Source organism: Pongo pygmaeus, chromosome 10 (assembly GCF_028885625.2).
Source record: "Pongo pygmaeus isolate AG05252 chromosome 10, NHGRI_mPonPyg2-v2.0_pri, whole genome shotgun sequence".
NCBI classification, from domain to species: domain Eukaryota; kingdom Metazoa; phylum Chordata; class Mammalia; order Primates; family Hominidae; genus Pongo; species Pongo pygmaeus.
This window is the reverse complement of record NC_072383.2, coordinates 12640817-12662966: the sequence shown is the minus strand read 5'-3', so window position 1 is coordinate 12662966 and position 22150 is coordinate 12640817. Positions and strand designations below refer to the sequence as shown.

The 22150-nt window shown below is 38.9% G+C and overlaps 1 protein-coding gene and 1 pseudogene across 1 annotated transcript in view; one reads left to right on the top strand and one right to left on the bottom strand.

The window, feature by feature from the left end:
* LRP6 (LDL receptor related protein 6) overlaps positions 1 to 22150 on the top strand; it is a 152104-nt gene that overhangs the window by 7667 nt on the left and 122287 nt on the right. The window contains exon 2 of the mRNA XM_054443733.2: positions 14685 to 15078. Coding sequence (XP_054299708.1) covers positions 14685 to 15078 — 394 coding nt within the window. The remainder of the gene's footprint in view (positions 1 to 14684; positions 15079 to 22150) is intronic.
* Positions 9942 to 13399, bottom strand: LOC129009836 (ubiquitin-conjugating enzyme E2 variant 1-like; annotated as a pseudogene).

The window sequence follows — 22150 nt, the reverse complement described above, 5'->3', positions numbered from 1 at the left end:
TTATATTTTTAGGCAGAAAACTACATTAAGTTATGTAAGTTATTAACACCAGGCCTAAAGTTATTGATGAGACTCTCAATAAAAATAACATGACCAGCAGTAGTCTTTTTTTTTTTTTTTTGAGATGGAGTCTCGCTCTGTCACCCAGGCTGGAGTGCCGTGGCATGATCTTGGCTCACTGTGACCTCTGCCTCCTGGGTTCAAGTGAGTCTCCTGTCTCAGCCTCCCAAGTAGCTGGGATTACAGGCACCCACTGCCACGCCTACCTAATTTTTGTGTTTTTAGTAGAGATGGGGTTTCACCATGTTGGCCAGGCTGGTCTCGAACTCCTGACCTCAGGTGATCCACCCGCTTTGGCCTTCCAAAGTGCTGGGCTTATAGGCGTGAACCCGCTGCACACGGCTGTCATTTTTTTTTTTCCCCAAGAAAATAGTCACCCAAATATTGGAAACCTACCTTTATCAAATTATATATGTTTGACCAGGAGGATATTTTCTCTAATGGTCTTAGTCATTGTTTTATCACTACTAGACCCAAACTACAAGTAAAGGACTACAAGGGATAGGAGTCTTCCTCACTATTGACTAGCTTTATTGGTACGTATAATTTAAGTACTGTGTATCCATATATCCAGTTTAAAGATACTGTGTTTTGCAAGTCTGAGAAAGGTGACGAGTGAACTTCATTACCATGAATTCTTAGCTACACATTATATTGTCTTTATTTGTAACCTTCTAGATTTATGCTAATGCAGAAATAGCTCTTTGATGAAAAGTTTTTGAAGAATAGATGTTTTTCCCCTTTATATGCACCATGTACCAGAGGTTTGCACATACTGAGCACTGTAAATTTTACATTTAAAGTAATATAAAAAGATGTGAATTTTTATGACATTTATTTGGAACGCCATTTTGTGTTTTAACTCAGTCGTTCATTAGCTATAGTTAAATTATAAATTTGTAACGATTACAAAGATTTCTTAGTCTGGGTCACGGTGGCTCACACCTGTAATCCCATCTCTTTAGGAGGCCAAGGCGAGAGGATCACTTGAGGTCAGGAGTTCAAGACCAGCCTGGGAAACATAGCAAGACCTCCATCTCTATAAAAAATTATCTGGTCACGATGGCACATGCCTGTAGTTTCAGCTGCTTATAAGGCTGAGGCAGGAGGATCACTTGAGCCCAGGAACTCAAGGCTACAGTGAGCCATGATCGTGCCACTGCACTGCATATCACAGACAAAACCCTGTCTTTCAAAATAAATAAATAAAGATTTCTTAGCACAGATTAGATATGTTAAATAGACTACTAAAAAATCAGCATATTCATATCTGAGATTGAATTCGAGGTGTGGACTATGTAATGTGTTTTCTGGTTTTAGGATATATTGCACTAATATAATTAGTTTTTTTTTTTTTTTTTTTTGAGACAGGGTCTCACTGTGTTTCCTAGGCTGGAGTGTGGTGTGATGCTATCACGGCTCCCTGCAGCCTGGACCTCCTGGTCTCAGGCGATCCTCCTGCCTCAGCTTCCTGAGTAGCTGGGACTATGGGCGCGTGCTACCACGCCCGGCTCATTTTTAATTTTTCTTTTTTTTTTTTTTTTTTTTGTAGAGATAGGGTCTTACTAAGTTGCTCAGACTGGTCTCGAATTCCTGAGCTCAAGTGATCCTCCTGCCTTGGTTTCCCAAAGTGCTGCAATTACAGGCATGAGCCACCGTGCCTGGCCTCAAGTACTTTTTTCTTTCTTTTCTTTTTTTTTTTCATTAAGCCCCGTCTATCAAGTACTTTTTTTTTTTTTTTTTCCTTGAGAGGGAGTCTTGCTCTGTCACCCAGGTTGGAGCGCAGTGGCGCGATCTCGGCTCACTATACGCTCCGCCTCCCAGATTCACGCCCTTCTCCCGCCTCAGTCTCCCGAGTAGCTGGGACTACAGGCGCCCGCCACCATGCCCAGCTAATTTTTTTTTGTATTGTTTTTAGTAGAGACGGGGTTTTACCGTGTTAGCCAGGATGCGCTGATCTCCTGACCTCGTGATCCGCCCGCCTCGGCCTCCCAAAGTGCTGGGATTACAGGCGTGAGCCACCGCACCCGGCCTGTCAAGTACTTTTTTAAACCAAGTTTTTTGGAGATATAATTCACATACAGTAAATATCTCCATTTTACAATGTCTAGTTCAGTGGCTTTTAGTATACTCACAGGGTTGTAAAACATCACCACTATCTCATTCCAGAACGCTTATCATCCCCTGCTCCCTCAAAACCCATACATTTCCCGTTTCTCCCTTCCCTCAGCCTCTGGTAACCATGAATTTACTTTCTGTCTCTATGGATTTGCTTACTCTGAATATTTCATATAAATGGGATAAAATATGTGGCCTTTTGTGTCTAGCTTCTATCACTTAGCACATTTTCAAGGTTCATTCATGTTTCATGTGTCAGTACTTTATTCCTTTTAATGGCTGAGTAATCCATTATATGGATATATTAAATACTTTCAAATGAGTGTGGGTTTGATTATTGGAGTCTTTACCTTGAGAAATTATTTCTGAATCTCAGCTTTTGATATGTTAAAAAATATCTGTTTTTTTTGAAACAGAGTCTTGCTTCATCACCCAAGCAGGAGTGCAGTGGCACAATCTCTGCTCACTGCAACCTCTGCCTCCTGGGTTCAAGTGATTCTCATGCCTCAGCCTCCTGAGTAGCTGGGACTACAGGCGTGTGCCACCATGCTGGCTAATTTTTGTATTTTTAGTAGAGACGGGGTTTGGTTATGTTGGTCAGGCTGGTCTTGACCTCCTGACCTCAAGTGATCTGCTCGTCTCGGCCTCCCAAAGTGCTGGGATTACAGGCATGAGCCACCACTCTGGCCTATGTTTGTTTGTTTGTTTGTTTTGAGCTGGTGTCTCTGTCACCCAGGCTGGAGTGCAGTGGTGCGATCATTGCTCACTGCAGCCTGGACCTTCCCAGGCTCTGGTGGTCCTCCCAACTAAGTTTTTGTATTTTTTGTAGAGACGGGGTTTCACCGTGTTGCTCAGGCTGGTCTTGAACTCCTGGGCTCGGTGATCCACCCGCCTCTGCCTCCCAGAGTGCTGGGATTACAGGCGCGTGAGCCACTGCGCCTGGCCTAAAAAATACTTTAAATTCCTGTTTTTCTGCTGGAGAAGCACTAAATAGTTCACCAGTATCTCGTGTTTCTGAATAGCCCTGTCAATCGTCCTGTCGCAGTTAAATCTTTTTACCAAATTCTTAGCTAGAGTAAGAAAATAGAAGAGGTATTAGAAATTACCTGGGCCAGCTCCTTTATTTTATAAATCAGAAAGATGAATGACTAAGGCCAGATTGTTTGTACTCTGGACAGTAATTTTACATGCAGGACTTTCTGTATGTACCTAATTTTACCTGGGCCTTCTTGTGGTTTTGAAAGAGATGCTGATGACTTTGATAGAGGGAAATACATATTAATGTAAATTTTGGCATTTGCAAATAGGTAGTTTGTCATAGTACTTATACTGTAAATAAAAACAAAGCTGAGGCCAGGGTGCAGTGGCTCACACCTGTAATCCCAGCACTTTGGAAGGCCATGGCAGAGGATCGCTTGAGCTTGAGAGTTTGAGACCAGCCTGGACAACACAGTGAAACCTCATCTCTACAAAAAAATACAAAAAATTTAGCCAGGCGTGGTGGTGCCTATAATCCCAGCTGCTTGAGAGGCTGAGGAGGGAGAATCGCTTGAACCTCGGAGGTGGAGGTTTCAGTGAGATGAGATCGCACCACTGCACTCCAGCCTGGATGGCAGAGTGAGACTCTGTCTCAAAAAAAAGACCAAACCCAAAAGCAAAAACAAAGCTAGACTTAGGTAAGGAGAGACTTTATTTGAAAGGATTTTTGCAGGAGAAGGACATGCTTACTACAGGATCTGCAACACACTTCAAAATCAAACCAAAAAAGGCTTTTCTTTTATAGAAAGAAGTAAGCAGGGCTAGTAGGAACTTTGTGGGAATGTGGGCCAAATAGGTAGGGGTGAGCAGATTGCATGACCAGGACTATTTAACTGGAAAGCATTTTTTTTTTTTTCTACAGTCAGCTGATGGTCAGAATGAGGGAAGAAGTTGTGCGTCTACTTTCTTAAGCTTAGGGCAAGCCAAAGTTTAGGAATTTGTGGGGAGAAGAGAATCCTGACTAAAGTTTGTTCAAGCCAAGTCAATGAGTAAGTAATGGACAATTGTGATGTGCACTGGTCAGCCTCCCTGTTGGTCAGTCTCCTTGTTTAAAACAAAATCAGTCACTGCTGACAATGGAATAAGAGTCATTGAGAAGTTGATCTCATTAGATTTGGCCTGATTATTTACATAGGTGTAGCAAGAATAGTAATTTGTCATATAATAGGTCTTTTAATATTGCCTTGCTGAAAGTTTTTTTAAGGGATCTGATTGGACTTTAAAATGCCTCTTGAGACTATAAAGGTAAGTCAAGAACTGACCATCAGGTTTCACTTGCAATACCTATAAATTTGGGTGAATTCCTGTCTTGAAGTTCCCAAAGTGTTCTAGGATTTTTGAGCCTGCCGGGAAGTGATCTTGCTTAATTCACCTGCAAGGCTGGGAGCTCTGTAAGCCAGTTACCAGGCCAGTTTTCCTAAGAGGACTGTAAGCGTTGGTTCATAAAGTCAACTGTAACTTAAAAGTGTTTGGTCATACCTGATTAAATGAATATTTTCAAATGTGGCATTCCAGTCAAAGCCTTGGTTGCATAAGTAATGTTTCCAGCTAGGAGGCAGACTCATTGAACCTCTGCAGATAACTATATTGCCATGCAAATAAAAATAATAAGAGTTTTTGAATTCTGGAGGAGTAAGACGGGGGAGAAAAAGATAAGTGTTTATTTCGGTTTACAAAAGCATAGTCTCCTTAAATTGTTGTGAGTTATAGATAGCTTCAGAGAAAAGAGAAGGGGGTTCCTTATATCCAGAAAATAGGACACTAAGGCATCAGCAATATTTTAAATGAAACCCATAATCATCCTTCATCAGTTTATTCAGTCCTATGTAATTAATTCTTGTTCTGCTGGATCTGTGTTAGCAGTCTCACGAACCCATCTGTTTCTCTACTAGCTGTTTGGAAATCCCGACTCAGTCCACTGGTGTGGTCTCAGAGTTATTTAAGTGATGCCATCAGAAGCGTGTGTTCAGGTTGCCTGGCATAGTTGTTTTTCTTTTTCTTTTTCTTTTTTTTTTTTTTTTTTGAGACAGAGTCTCACTCTGTCACCCAGGCTGGAGTGCAGTGGCACAATCTTGGCTCACTGCAGCCTTGACCTCCTGGGCTCAAGCGATCCTCCCATCTCATCCTCCCTAGTAGCTGCAACCACAGGTGTGTGCCACCATGCCCAGCTAATTTTGTATTTTTTTGGTAGAGAAGGGGTTTCGCCAAGTTGCTCAGGCTGGTCTGGAACTCTTGGGCTCCAGTGATATGCCCACCTCAGCTTCCCAAAGTGTGGGGATTAGAGGCGTAAGCCACCACACCTGGCCCATAGCCCTTTTTTATTGAAGACAAGTGCACTCTGGCCTGTAGCTGATTTGCAAGTGCTTTCAGGGAAGCATTAGAGTAAAACAGAAAACTATCTGTAGATGACAAAAGACTTAAAACGGTGATGATTAACCTATTACTGAAAACTTTAAAGGGAAAGATCTCCTATTGCAAGGACAAAAAACCAAACACTGCATGTCTCACTCATAGGTGGGAATTGAACATTGAGAACACTTGGACACAGGAAGGGGACCATCACATACCAGGGCCTGTTGTGGGGTGGGGGGAGCGGGGAGGGATAGCATTAGGAGATACACCTAATGTAAATGACCAGTTAATGGGTGCAGCACACCAACATGGCCCATGTATACATATGTAACAAACCTGCACATTGTGCACATGTACCCTAGAACTTAAAGTATAATAATAAAAAAAAAGTGAAAGATCTTATGAAAATTTGTTAGAAAAGATAATGAAATTGACAAGGAAGTTTGATTTTTGTGGCACGCAAACTAAAATCAAATCAACTCAAAAAAGTGTTAGACAAAAGCATATCTATAAGCATAATGATTAACCTTATTTTATTATTATTTTTTGAGACAGAGTCTTGCTGTGTTGCCCAGGCTGGAGTTCAGTGGCACGATCTTGGCTCACTGCAACCTCTGCCTTCTGGGTTCCAGTGATTTTCCTGCCTCAGCCTCCTGGGTAGCTGGGATTACAGGCACGCGCCACCAAGCCCTGCTAATTTTTATATTTTTAGTAGAGACAGGGTTTCGCCATGTTGGCCAGGCTGGTCTCAAACTCCTCACCTCAGGTGATCAACCTGCATCAGCCCCCCAAAGTGCTGGGATTAAGGTGTGAGCAACCGCGCCCAGCCGGTTAACCTTATTTTAAAGAAGAGTGGCTAGTACGTGTCATTTATGAATATAGATGAATATATTCATTGCAGAGAGAAAATCTAAAAACATATAATCCTAAGATGTAATGGACCATGAATATGTCAAGAGTATATCAAGAATGTATATATATATATAGAGTATATCAAGAATGTATCAAGGTTATCAAGGAAAAAGATTTAGCAGTCTGGAGTAGGTCGTTAACTTCTATATAATATCATTCCATAAGTAAATGTGTGAATTCTTAACTGAGAACCATTAGCCAACCTAGAAGATACTATATTCAAATTAAAGAAGTCAAATTATGACCAAGTTAACATTGAGGAAAAAAAATCCCTGAAATTATGACTGATGACATTATACTGTTGTCTAATACCAGGCAAACCAGCACCAGAACTCTGAATAATAGACATGGACAATGAGGGCATTGATGAATTTCTAGGAGCTTTATACCTTCATAGAACTTCCAAAATATCCCTATTAATAACATTTTACCTATACAAATTTAACTTAAACTTAGGGAGGGTAAGCCTCTCTTGCTTTGACAGTGCTTTCCATATGACCCATAATGTTTGATCAAATAAACTATTATTTTTAACATCTCTCTTTTACAAGGTAAAAGAAATTTTGATTTTCTAGGGCCCCTTAGGGGAAATCTCAAAGACAGTTGTTGGTACAAAAGGCATCATTTAGGAGGTTTGAACATTTGATTAAATAGGATCATGGGCCACTGTGGAAAAAAATACTTGGCTACATATTTAACCAAAAGTGACCGGAAAAAAAAAAAAAGATTTTAGTTCAGTGCGGTGGCCCATGCCTGTAATCTCAGTGCTTTGGGAGGCCAAGATGGGAGGATCACTTGAGGCCAAGGAGTTTGAGACCAGCCTGGGCAGCATGGTGGGATCCTGTCTCTACAAAAATTAGCTGGGCGAAAGATTCATGCCTGTAGTTCTAGCTCCTCAGGAGGCTGAGGCAGGAGGATCGTTTGAGCCCAGGAGTTTGAAGCTGCAATGAGCTATGATTGTGCCGCTGCAATGAGCCATGATTGTGCCACTATACTCCAGCCTGGACAACAGGGTGAGACCCTGTCTCTTAAAAAAAAAATTGAAAAAAGTAAGCATGGGAAGTAATGAGATGGTGAAGAACCTTACCCTTTCAAGGGTGTGAATACAGTTTTAAGTAATTAAGGACATTATAAAGTCAGCATTAAGCACAGGAAATTCTGGTAAGACACAGAATCTTTGCCTTCTGTGGAGATTATTCAGAAGGCAAAGGAAAACCTTTAATAACCTCTTTATTAAAAGCAGACTAATGGGCGGGGCGCTGCGGCTCACGCCTGTAATTCCAACACTTTGGGAGGTCGAGGTGGGTGGATCACGAGGTCAGGAGATTGAGACCATCCTGGCTAACACGGTGAAACCCCGTCTCTACTAAAAAAATGCAAAAAAATGAGCCGTGCGTGGTGGCGGGCACCTGTAGTCCCAGCTACTCGGGAGGCTGAGGCAGGAGAATGGCGTGAACCCGGGAGGCGGTGCTTGCAGTGAGCTGAGATCCCACCACTGCCCTCCAGCCTGGGTGACAGAGCGAGACTCCATCTCAAAAAACAAAAAACAAAAAGACAAACTAATAACTGAAGAAAATCCGTCATTTTAACAGAGAAAACTAAAATCTAGTTTTACATAACTATAATATTTGATAAACACTTAAAAACATCTTACAAATAAACCCATCAAATCTTAGCTGGCTTTGGCTGGGCACGGTGGCTCACACCTGTAATCCCAGCACTTCAGAGGCCGAGGTGGGCGAATCACTTGAGGTCAGCAGTTCAAGACCAGCCTGGCTAACATGGCAAAACCACGTCTCTACTAAAAATACAAAAAAATTAGCTGGGTGTGGTGGCGGGCACCTGTAATCCCACCTACTCGGGAGGCTGAGGCAGGAGAATCACTTGAACCTGGGAGGTGGAGGTTACATTAAGCCCAGATTGTACCATTGCACTCCAGCCTGGGTGACAGAGCGAAACCCCATCTCGAAAAACGAAGAAGAAGAAAAAAATCAAGCCAGGTGTGTTGGCTCACGTCTGTTACCCCAGCACATTGGGAGGCCGAGGTGGGTGGATCATTTGAAGTTACGAGTTCAAGACCAGCCTGGCCAACATGGTGAAACCTGCCTCTACTAAAAATACAAAAATTAGCCGGGTGTGGTGTTGGGTGCCTGTAGTCCCAGCTACTTGGGAGGCTGAGGCAGGAGAATCTCTTGAACCAGGGAGTCGGAGGTTGCAGTGAGCTGAGATTGTGCCACTGCACTCCAGCCTGAGTGACAGAGTGAGATTTCGTCTCAAAACAAAACCCCCAAAATATTAGTAAATATGTATATGATATTTCTATGTGCAGTGAACTGTAGTAGGCATTGGTGATAAAATTAGTTATAAGGTATGGTTCTTGTTTCCAAGGGCTGAGATCCTAGAGGTAGGAAGTATGCTTAAAAAGAAAGCTAATATCATGTAAGTACTAAAGACTAAGGATTAAAAGAACTAAAGCTGAGTCAATTAGAAAGAGTTGCAGAGTAGGTAAGGTTTGACTCTGGCCTTGAAGGACTTGCTTGCTAGGAGAAAAAGAGAAGTATGGAGTAGGCAGGAAAATGAATACTCTGCGATGATGGGTGTGATGTACTCCCAGTTTACATGTTTTGAAACCTGTTTGTATGATGCAGAGACTAAAAGATTAATTTAGAGTCCTAGGTAGAAGTCATGGTGGAAGGCTGAGGTATTGAGGCATTATGTAAATTTAGGCAAGGGAAATCAGAATGGCTTTTGAGTTGGCTAAAGTAAAAGTATTAGAAGTAGAAAAGGAAAGGGGAAAATATTGAGATAACTTACTATTAGGATATTTTAGGCCTAAAGTCATGAAGGTCTAGAGTAGGATAGTGGTTCTAAAAATAGAGAAGAGGAGGCAGATTTAAAGACATGCTTGTAAAATAAGAGTCAACAAGACAGTAATTGTCAGACTAGGGGAAAAGGGGAGGGGCTCAAAGATGGCTCCAAGGCATGCCAGTAAGGTTAGAATTGTGTGCCATTGACTGGTGAGGGATTTTGTTGTTTTGGGGGAAAGGTGTTGTTTGGGGGGAATTTAATTTAATTTAATGGGAGGTAGAGATGGCCAACAAAAAGTTAGAGGGACAGAACTGGAAATAATATTTTGGAAATTAGCTGCATAGAATTGCTTGTTGACCAGGTGAACTTTAATTAATTAATTTATTTCCTTCCCTTCTTCCTTCCTTCCTTTTGTTATAGCACAACTTATATATTTCAAATGGACAAAAAATTAGTTTTACAGCATCTTGAGATAAATTTCCTTTGAATGGGAGCTTCCTTTCCAGTACTTTGAGGTCTACAAGACGTATCTAGAAAGTTTGCTACTGTGGAAAATGAAGACTGCCTAAATTGAATGAGGGGGAAGGGGAAGGACCTGTGGTTTTTCTTTTCGATTAATTGCTGTAACACCGTCCTGTGGTTTTGCTTTTCGGTTAATTGCTGTAACATTGTCCTTCAGGTGGCTGAGGGAGTTTCATATTTTCTTTAGACACCATTAGGCGCCAAAGCTCTTACAGGACAACTTTGGTGCTATGAATTCTGCCATTTTGCTAGCACTGATATGGCTCTTGGGTCCACCAATCCATTAGAACTATTAACTCCATTCATATTAATTTTTTGTTACAAATCTTACAAAGGGGGATGCTTCTGGGTATTTAGGTCCACATTCTATTTTAAGGCTGTATATTCAGTTTTCATAAATTGTTCTTGCAGGCCCAATTATTATCCCTGTACGTCTTGTAAGTGTCATGTCTATCATTGTCTAGACCTCAGCTAACTGCCATCTCCTACTCCTTTCTGGCCTTCTTTGAGTTCTTCCAAAAGTGGGAAATTGCAAGGGACTTTTACTCCCGAGCCTGTGGTGGCTGCCACCTTGTGTCGCTGTTGCTTGTGAACTTTAATTTTTTATACTCTTTCATTTGGGAGCAACAGAGAGTCTTAGGATACCTATGTATAGGAAGTGGAAGGTTTGAAACAAGACAAGCAAGAAAAAATAGGTAGTATTGTATGAGGAGAACATTCTGTATAGGTAGGGATATAGTCAACAGTGTTGACTGCTCTAGAGGTGTTAAGAATAAAGACTGAGAGGCCAAGTGCGGTGGCTCAAGCCTGTAATCCCAGCACTTTGGGAGGCCGAGGCGGGCGGATCACGAGGTCAGGAGATTGAGACCATCCTGGCTAACACCGTGAAACCCCGTCTCTACTAAAAATACAAAAATTAGCCGGGCGTAGTGGCGGGCGCCTGTAGTCCCAGCTACTCGGGAGGCTGAGGCAGGAGAATGGCGTGAACCCGGGAGGCGGAGCTTGCAGTGAGCCGAGGTTGCACCACTGCACTCCAGCCTGGGGCAACACAGCCAGACTCCATCTGAAAAAAAAAAAAAAAAAAAAAAAAAAGAATAAAGACTGAGAAAAGACCATTGGATTTAGTTATAAAGATTTAGAGAAAGCACTTGCAGTTGAGTGATGGGTAGGAAGTTAGATAAAAGAGTAATAGCTAATGAATGGTAGTATGAAGTATATATACCAATGTTAGAAGATTTTGCAGTTAGTAGAAATATAATTATTATTCTGATGGTAGCAAGGTTAGGGTTATTAAAACAAAACAATAGCAAGGAACCTGGCATAAACCATTGAAAATACAAGAAATACAGAACAATTGATAGAGCAAAGTTGTAGAGGAGGTAAGGAGGCTGAACCAAAAGTATTGCTTTAGCCTTGGGAGGAAGGCCGTCTTGTCATTTGAGACTGAGGACAAGGTAAGGAAAGATGGGTGGAGAGAAAATTTTGAGAGGTATAAATTAAGATGTTGGGGATGTATGACATTTACCTTGTATCCTGCTTCACTGAGCTTGTTTTATGAGATGATCTGAGGATAAAGGATTCAGGGCATGGAAATTAGTCTTTAAAAGTAGAAAAGGCTTAGAAAGGCTGGTAGAGAAAGTTTCCCAGGAGTTTAATAAAGGAAAACAAGGATTCCTGAGCACTGTGAGTGTTCCACTAAAGAGAAGTGATGGTGATTATTTGGATTATCTGAATACTAGGAAGTCAGAAAGTAAGCTCTCTGGAATGGAAGATACTGGCATGTTCCAGGGAGCAAGTGTGTGGTTCCAGTGTATCTCTTTGGTAGATAAAAGCAATGTTACAAATCAAATTATACCTATCAGATATCCCATTTAATATGTTGCTGAACAGATACTGGTGACAATATAATAGAAAGTATTCAGGCATCAGAAGGGTGGTTGGACAGGATGAACCCTGGAATTTCCTTTCAATAGTGTGGTTTATGTGCAGCAGATTTAGGTACAATCCTTTACAAATCCTCAATTGTAACTAGTATTGCTAACTTAAAAAAGATTAACTTTGCCTCCTTCACCCATTTTCAGGAGGGAGAAGAGACTCAGAATGCTTGTGAGGCCTTAAATGACTAGAAAGTGTTTTTGGATTTTGTAGACCAAAAATATTCAGTACACGTAGAAGTGTTAAAGTTTGACTTGAAAGCAATGAAAGACATTTGGCTGCCACCTAATGTCCTATAGCTTTGATATAGGTTTCCAAGGATAGTGCCATAAAGAACATGCCCAGTAAATATTAGATGATTATCACTCTTGGATTTTAAATTTTAAGTGTTTTGTGGGTATTCCTTAGCCTTATGCAGCACTTAGCATTGTATCCTTCACTAGTAGGGACCTTTTTTCTGATATTTATATTTGGCCCATAGTATGAGAGACTCAGTATAGTGGGCTCTGTGGGGACTGATAAATCAGTGTGATGTGTGAAGGTCTGAAACGAATTAAAAGTGACTGTGTTAGGGAAGTTTATGAATTTGCTAATAGCTGCAGCAGATGCACAGAATAAGCAGAAAGATTGGTTAGCCACTTTTAAAAAAATCTGTCTGCCAGTTTGTTTTTGACTAAGAAAGTTGGGTTTAAGCTTAGTTAGGGAAGTTTATGTTGTACTTATAGATGAAAATAGTATACATTTATAACTTTGACAGACACAGTCTATAAATCAGTGTAAACATAACTTTTTTCTTATACTTTTTTGAGATTGGAGTAATTTCTTGAAAAAGGGGGAATGGTTACTTCTAAATAGTAGTTGGGCTTGGCTTCAGATGACACAATTGTAGACCTTTAGTAAGTAATTATGAAAGAAGATCATGTAGATAATTGCATCATAACTCTTTTTTTTTTTTTTTGAGACGGGGTCTCCCTCTGTCACCCAGGTTCACTGCAGCCTTAAACTCCTGGGCTCAAGTGACCCTCCCATTTTAGTCTCCTGACTACCTGGTACTACAGGTGTGCACCACTATGCCTGGCTAATTTTTTAAATTCATTTTTTTGTAGAGATGGGGTTTCCATGTGTTGCCAAGGCTGGTCTTGAACTCCCGTGCCTTGAGAACCATGCCTGGCTTGGTCTTACTTTTGCTGCCTTATTTATGTGCTGCATTCCAGCCTCTAGATGTGTGCTATCCAATACTACCACTAGCCACACTTGTCTGTATAAATTGGAATGAATTAAGATTATATAAAATTGGGGCCGGGCGCAGTGGCTCACGCCTGTAATTCCAGCACTTTGGGAGGCTGAGGCGGGTGGATCACCTGAGGCCAGGAGTTCAAGACCAGCCTGGTCAACATGGCGAAACCCCACCTCTAGTAAAAATACAAAAAATTAGCCGGACCCATAGTGATGGGCACCTGTAATCCCAACTACTCAGGAGGCTGAGGCAGGAGAATTGCTTGAACCTGGGAGGCGGAGGCTGCAGTGAGCCGAGATTGTGCCATTGCACTCCAGCCTGGGCAACAAGAGCAAAACTCTGTCTCAAAAAATAAAGATTATATAAAATTAAAAACTTAATTTCGTAGTCACACTAGCCACATTTTAAGCGCTCCATAGCCGCGTGTGACTGGTGGTACTGTGTTATGCAGTGGAGAGGACATTTCCATCATCACAGAAAGTTCCGTAGGACAGTAGTGCTCTAGATTTTTAATTGTTGCTTGATACTAGGAAAGTAAATGTCAGAAGCTTGGAATAGATATTTAATAAAAACCAAAAAACATGGAATTTATACTGCCTCACTCCCAACAGCCTCAACTTTCTCAAAGTTAAATGTTATTTCTGTAAGATTGGCTTTATATTTAGTTTCGAGTCTTTTCAAAGGTCATTTTAATAGTAATATAGAACAGAATAAAGTAGCTTTACTAAGAACTATTTGTCAAACTGTAACAGTTTTATTAAGGTATAATTGATAGCCAATAAATTTTGCTTATGTCAAGTGTAAAATTTAATAAGTTTTGACATGTTTACACCTCTGAAACCATCATTATTATTGATAATACAGCTCATCACCTGCAAAAGTTTGCTCATGCCCATTTTTAATCCTCCCCCTCATTCTTTTGCACCCTCTCTTCCTATTTTGAGACAGCCATTGTTCTGCTTTGTGTTTTTACAAAAGTTTTCCCTTTGTAAAAGTTTATATAGATGAGAGTCATGCAATATATACCTTTGTTTTGGCCTGGCTTCTTTCATTCTGAATTATTTTGAGATCCACCCATTTTTCATGTACAAAGAGTTCATTATTTTCTGTTGTATGGCAGTATCACAGTTTTTTATCCATTAGTCTGTTGATGACATTTGGGTTGATTCCAGTTTGGGTTATTACAAATAAATTGCTATGAGCATTTGCATATAAGTCTTTGTATTGACATATGTTTTTGTTTCTCTTGAGTAAATACCTAGATGTGGAATAAGCAATACCTAGCTATTGCCTTGGATTGTATAGTAGGTTGTATGTTTAACCTTTTAGGAAACTGCCAAACTGTTTTCCCAAGTGGCTGTACCATTTTACATTCACCCCAGTAGAGTATAAATGTTCCAGTAGCTCCATATCATTGCCAATTCTTGGTATAGCCAGGCTTTAAAATTTTATCTGAGTTATTTTAACAAGAAAAGACTATCGTGGTGGAAATAGTTCCCCCCCTTTCCTATGTCTTATTTTTTAAATGCTGCAAAAATAATATTTTGTGTGTGAAAGAATTTTAGATGGTCTCCTACTGATTTATTTACTCTTTTCTTATTTTCGGCAGTCTTTGCTCACTAATACCGATTTGAAACCCAGTTTGTAAGAACCAATACGTTTTCTTCCTTTTCACTTACATATTTTTCTTTTTTTGTTCTAGCGGCCCCTTTGTTGCTTTATGCAAACAGACGGGACTTGCGATTGGTTGATGCTACAAATGGCAAAGAGAATGCTACGATTGTAGTTGGAGGCTTGGAGGATGCAGCTGCGGTGGACTTTGTGTTTAGTCATGGCTTGATATACTGGAGTGATGTCAGCGAAGAAGCCATTAAACGAACAGAATTTAACAAAACTGAGAGTGTACAGAATGTTGTTGTTTCTGGATTATTGTCCCCCGATGGGCTGGCATGTGATTGGCTTGGAGAAAAATTGTACTGGACAGATTCTGAAACTAATCGGATTGAAGTTTCTAATTTAGATGGATCTTTACGAAAAGTTTTATTTTGGCAAGAGTTGGATCAACCCAGAGCTATTGCCTTAGATCCTTCAAGTGGGTAAGTTTTTGTACAGTGTACGAAGATCATCGTTCCTCCTTTTGGTTTTTCTCCACTGACATACACCACCCTGACCCCTATGAGAAAAGAAAGATCGAAAACAGGAATTTTCGATTCTTTGGGCTTCTTTGTTGAGTAGACTTGAATGTGGAAAGTTATGTTGTGTTACTATTATTTTTGACAGGGTTTTTGCTCTGTCACCCAGGCTGTAGTGCAGTGGTGCAATCAAAGCTCACTGCACTGTCAGCCTCCCAGGCTGAAGTGATCCTCCCATTTCAGCCTCCCAAGTAGCTGGGACTTTAGGTGTGTGCTACCACACCTGGCTAACTAAAAAAAATTTTTTGTTAGCTGGGTGTAGTGGCGCACGTCTGTAATCCTAGCTAGATGGGTGGCTGAGGCACAAAAATCACTTGAACCTGGGAGGCGGAGGTTGCAGTGAGCTGAGCTCGCACCACTGCACTCCAGCCTGAGCAACAGAGTGAGACTTTGTCTCAAAAAAATTTTTTTTTGTAGAGACGGAATTTCACCATGTTGCCCAGGCTGCTCTTGAACCCCTGGGCTTAAGTGATCAGTTGCTCTGCCTTGGCCTCCCCAAGTGCTGGGATTACGGGTGTGAGCCACTGTGCCCAGTGTGTTGTGTTCTTAGTGTTTCTGTAAATCGTTTTGGGTTTCTAATAGCCATGTTTATATTTCTTGGGTTTTCTTCTGTATTTATTTTTTGTGATATCAGAAGATAATTTAAAGAGAGAGGAGAAGGAATGAAAACGAGAAGTATTTGATAGCTCAAGATGAGATAGACTAATCTAGATCTTATAACTTATATACACAATGATATTGTGATACTAGTGTTTTTTTTGTTACATTCTGAAGCGTTATTTAATATGTCAGCATTGAATGAAAAATAAGTTATTAAATAACTCATTTCTAGTTAGCTAAACATGTATTTGCAATAAAAGTTTATTTTCTAATGAGAAGGAAAACTTAAAGCTCTGAGTAAATCTCATTTCAAAGTGTGAACTGTATCCCCACATTGCTTCTCTGTTACTATGCCTCATTTCTACTATTAGTATATACCATTTTGTGATATTTCTTTATTGAATAAATTGTCATGGCTAGTCTATCATGGCTAAGTATAGATAACTCTCTGAACATGAACCTAAAATGACTAATATTTGGTTAAAATCCAAAGATAAATAACCTGTACTATTTTAGTACTTTGTTTTCTTTAGCTTTCAATTGTATTAGAATGCTTTAAAACTCATTTCACTTATAGAAAGGAATGAATTCTTTTTATGTAATAAATGAGAACTTGGGGAGAATGGAAGAAAGGTTTATATGTGCTTCTTTATCTTGATATCAGGCCTGATTTGGTTACAGAGGTTGAACGGGATGCCATGTTGTAGAAAAATGAGAAGACTGATTTGACTGTAAAGGATAACGTGGGCAGTAGTATAGGGAAATTTTAGAGGGAGATGTCTGGAAATACAAATATGTATTTTTTAGAGTGAAATTAAAACGTGTTTGTTGAAGCAAGATGGTGCTCTTAAAGCACCAGGAAATATTGTAGCGGCTCTGATCGTAGGAAAAAGGATTGGATGTCTTGAGGAGGAGGTCTCAGATGTAACTGTAGTTATCAAAGAATTTGGTTGTTGAGAACTTTATAGATTTTTTGAGAAACGGAGTTTGTGTTTTGCTAACAGAGTTTGTGTTTTGCTAACAGAGTTTGTAAGGTTCAGAGGGTGTTGAAATGTTTCTGAGGTTACTGCTTTGTAGAACACATAGGATTTTGGTGCTTTTAGTCGTCATTAGGGAAGAATACTGTGGTGAAAAGAAAGTTCTTTTTTCCCTTCTTTTTCTTCTTGACAAGTTCAATTTTACCACTGTAAGGGTGATGATTAAAATTTAATGAAATATCTATTAAATGGTTATTATGTTCAGAGTTCTGCATTTTGTACTCTGGTTGGAGAGAGGGGGTTTGGTTTATCTTTACTGTTTTATTTAAGGACAGAAAACCTGGGAGAGACAACTTTTTCTTCTTCAAAGCATGTTTATTTGCATTATGTAACATGTATGTGAAGAGAGGAAGAGTGTTAAAATAATTAGAAGGGGCACAAGAGCTGTTATGAGCTTCATTACCAAATTTTGGAATGGGATCTTGATCATTTCTATAAGAGATTAATGATTACCTGATAGTACATTATTAAAGGGAACTGAATGTATATAGTTCCTCTTGACTCTTCAGGATCTAACAGTTCAGTGAGTAAATTAATCATTTTCATTTTGTTCCCCAAAACTAATGAGCTTTACTTCTGGGTAGCAGGTCTGATAAGTATCTTCTGAAGTAATTTTGTCATTTGATTAAAAAATACTTTAGAGTTTCTGTGGCTTTAATTTATCCTTGTTACTTCTCATTATTGAATGTGAGAATTTACCAAAGACTTAGCTGATAAAAAAGATTATTGGAAGAATCAGTAGTAATGTACTTTGGAGGTAGAAGGTAGTGTTATTTAGCTTCTGAAGGTGGTTCAGTGAAGAATAACTCTTTCTGTGGACTAAAGTCTTGGTCAAACACCCAGTGAAATATTTTATATTATTTTTGATGTGTGTGGTTAATGTGGGAGGCACAGTAGGGGAGAGAGAGTGGGTAAATTCAACCCCTCTCCCCAGCTTTAACAGTCCTCTCAAAATTTCTTTTAATTTTGAGAAGTCATTTTGTGTCATGGTTATTTTAAAAATGACTCAACTGGAAACAAATAGAATCTGGTCAAATGATATATATAATTTGATATATGTACATATGATGGAGCATATTTAAAATTATATTTTAAACTCCTACACTGAAAAATATATTCATCAGATAATCTTTCAGTGTTAATGATCTTAGATTTGTATCGTGGATTGTGGTTTTAGTTGAAAAGTAATTATAGGTAGAGTACATCATTTGTCAAACAGAAGAGATGATTTCCAGATTTATTTTTTGGGGGAAATATGAAGTTTGAGTTCCAGACAAAGTACATGAAAACAGTGCTGAGGAAAAATGTAGACTTTTCAGAGTTCCAGGATCCTGGATTATGAGGTTCACAAGAGCTGACTGAGCTCTCTCATAGCAACTTACGTAAAAGGAAGGCTATTGAATGACTGGTATTGTTTGAGCCCTGGGAACTAGTGCAGACATCTGTGTGCTTTCGGATGTATGGAGTTCTTTGTGTAATCAGTCCATTTAGGCTAGACTGAAGGAAGATTTTTATTCCTCTCTCTAAATTTGACCTCTATTATATTAGTCTGAGGTTTTTTTTTTTTTCCTTATAATAATGACTAGCAGTGTACAGTTTCAGACTAAGAAACGGGAAGATGTGTGTATGAAATTGTTAGAGAAATGAACAACCAGAGTTACAGTAAACAGTAGTCTTATGTTATAGTGAGTAGAGGTGATTCCTATGTGGCTGCTCCTAATGCTGGAGCCCCTCAATCTGATTCCACAGTTACCATGCTAAGCAACCGTACTAATCTTGGTGATGTTGAGGACCTGTGTCAAGTTTAAGGGTGTTTTGTTTGTTTGTTTAGGATCCTTTCATATTCCAAATCATTTTAGATTTTTTAAATAAAGTTAAACTTTAATGATTCAATTTGAAGTGAATTTATACTAAACAGCTTTGAATTATATTTATATTTTAAAAGTATGTATTTCTATTTATTATTTATTTATTTATTTTTGAGATGGAGTCTCGCTCTGTCGCCCAGGCTGGAGTGCAGTGGCGCAATCTTGACTCACTGCAAGCTCCGCCTCCTGAGTTCACAACATTTTCCTGCCTCAGCCTCCCGAGTAGCTGGGACTACAGGCACCTGCCACTTTGCCTGGCTGATTTTTTGTATTTTTAGTAGAGACGGGTTTTGCCATGTTAGCCAGGATGGTCTCAATCTCCTGACCTCGTGTTCTGCCCGCCTTGGCCTCCCAAAGTGCTGGCATTACAGGCATGAGCCACTGTGCCCGGCTGTAAAAAGATTCTTTTTGTATGGAAAGTGGAAAATGTAGCCAGTTACTTTTAGGCAGATTATATAGATTCACATATGTTTGGAGATGAGGTTTTTTGAGATCATTATCAAAAAATTAAGAGTGATGTGTTAGAAGAACCACTAATCTTTTCGGGAAATCTGGATTATAGGTTTAACTTGAATGGCATATGAATCAAGGCCTTGGAAATTAAGAAACAACAAACTCGTGGTGTGTGTCTCTGTGTGTGTGTGTGTGTGTGTGTCTCTGTGTGTGTGTGTGTGTGTGTACATGTGTTCTCAAATATTAATGTAGGGCTTTTTTCTTAAAAATATCTTAACTCTCATCCAGTTTTAGTTTCTTCATATCAAGTGATATCCATCACCATATCTCAAATTAGTAAGTTTCAGTTGTATTGTCTACTTTTTTATGCTCCATATCTCCTAGCATTTATTGAAGGAATTTTGAACGGGAGTAGTTGTAGTATAACTGAATGCCTTTACATAACACAGTATTTTAATAGCTTTGCTTTTTAATAAAAGCTTTCTTTGCATGTAGCATTGAGCTTTTCATTCATCCTTAGTAGAAGATTGAAACTTGGTGATTATAAAGAACAGGATACCTTCCTCTGTGTGGCTGGAGATGAAAAAAAAAAAAAAGAATAGGGTACCTTTATGAGTATAGGCTGCCTGCATTTGGGGATTTTGTCTGCCTTCGATGTATTCCAGAGTTGATGACTCTTCAGAAATTACAATGAATCTTTAAGATTTTGGAAGGAGGGGTTTGTCAGCTAATTTGTGAACTAGGAATAAAATATGATTGTTTTTATTTTTGTAACAGTTTATATTGATACTATATTTTTTTTTAGAAATTTTCACTTAAGCTTACTGAGTTTTATACTATTTCCGTTGTCCTACCGCTTGGACCGTGCCTTTCCTTCCTCCATTAGCTCTTTAAAAATGGAACAGTTTAAAAGTGCATTATTTTCTTTGTTCTTTTTCTGAGATCATATCCCTTTCCAGTTGGCTTTTGCATAGAAGCAGATAGCCAATTATTTAAAATCTAAAGCTTCAGACTGGATCTTGCTTTAAAGCACTGGCCCTATGTATGAAGGATCTTGGTGTAAACAACTTATAGTTTTGAAAGATGTTCTGTTAAATTGGGAAGGTCTGTTTTCTATCCCTTGAATCTTAGAACTGGAAGGGAATCCTAAGGATCCTCTAGCTAAATGCCTTCCTTCCCTTCTTTGGGTGAAGAAACCAAGGCCTTTGACCAAGATAAATGAGAGGGAGCTATATTCTTACTGGAAATTTTTGAATTCCGTGTTTGGTGTTTTTTTTCTTTGTGAAAGGTATCTTACTGAAGCCATGGTTTTTTTGTTTTTTGTTTTTTGTGGGTTTTTTTTGCAAGTTGAATTACTTTAAAAAATTGAACATGGTAGCTTTGTTTAAAGGACCTTTTATAATAAGTTTTATGTTTTTAGGTTTACTCAGTGTAGCAATTTCTTATTTTACCATTGCTTTTTGCATTCCAGTTAATCCATTTGGATTCGGCTTCCTTTTGTTTGAAGTATGCCCTTCAGTGTTTCTTTCAATAAGCGTCTGTTAATAGTAACTCTTGGTCTTTGTCTAAAAATATATTTATTTTACCCTCATTCTTGAAATGATAATTAGTTGAGTATGGAATTCTGTGTGATTAGTTGTTTTCACTCAGACCTTTGAGAGTGTATGGCTTTAATTGTTGGTACGATTAAGTCTGTGTTGCTTTGTAATTTATCATTTATCTTTTTAATATTTTTGTGGTTTTTAAAAGCTTCTCTTGATTTTTGGTATTTTGCAGCTTTGTCTACCCTTTGTCTAGATGTGGATATATTTTTATTTATCCTGGTTAGGATTCGTATTTCTAGAATCTAAGCATTTTTGTTTGTTAATTCTAGAGAATTCTTATCCATTTTTTTTCTTAATTTTCCTCCATTCTCCTTAGTCTCCTTTGGAACTCTTGTTTGATATGTGTTCCTTTCTAATTCCCTGTTCCTTTCCTCTTAATTTTGCTCTTTTATCTTCTCTCTCATTATTTCTCTGAGCCACTTTGTTTTTTTTTTTTTTTGTACCTGCCATCTAGATAACAAAATTCTTTCTTCAGCTGTGCCTAACTTTCGCAGTTTAACATGTTAATTGAGGTTTAATATCAGTGACTATATTTTAATTTTTTTAGAAGTTCCTTGTGCCCCCTTATGAAGAAGTTTCAGCTACATAAAAGTAGAGAAAACAGTATATCAGTAATTTTAGACTTGGAAAAAAGTTGCAAAAATTGTACATAGTTCTGGTATAACTTTCACCCAGCTTCCCTAAATATTGACATTTTGTATAACCATAGAACAGTTATCTAGCCAGGAATTAATGTTGATAGAATACTGTTAACTAATCTGTAGACCATATTTGAATTTCACCATTTTCCCCATTAGTCCTTTCTCTGGTCCAGGATACCATTTTGCATTTAGTTATCTCCTCGGCCTTTTCTAATCTGAGATGTTTTGGTAGTCTTTCTTTGTTGTTCATAACCTGGACATTTTTGAAGATTATTGGCTAGTCATTTGTAGAACGTTCCTCAGTTTGGCTCCATTTGCTGTTTCTCATGATTTGATTAAAGTTGTACATTTTTGGCAAGAATACCACAGAAGTGGTATTATGCCCTTCTCAGGGCATCCTGTCAGCAGGCACATTATGTGGATACTGGGTGATGTTACAGTTGATCACTTGGTTATGGTTTTGTCTGCTAGTTTTTTTTTCACTGTAGTTACTATTTTTTTCCTTGCAATATATATTTGAGGCCGTGCAATTATCCTGTTTCTCATCATACTTCTATCCACAAATTTTAGCATTCCTTGATGGTTTTTGCCTGTATTAATTATTGCTGTGGTGTTTGCTGTTTGCCAAATAGCGATTTTTCTAGTTTCATTATTCCTTCTGTGTACATTATTAGCCTTCTACCTTAACGTAGAGCTGTCCTGTCTCTCTCATTTATTTATTCAGTTATTTATATTAGTGTGATATTGTGAAAATATATTTGGTCTCTGTCCCC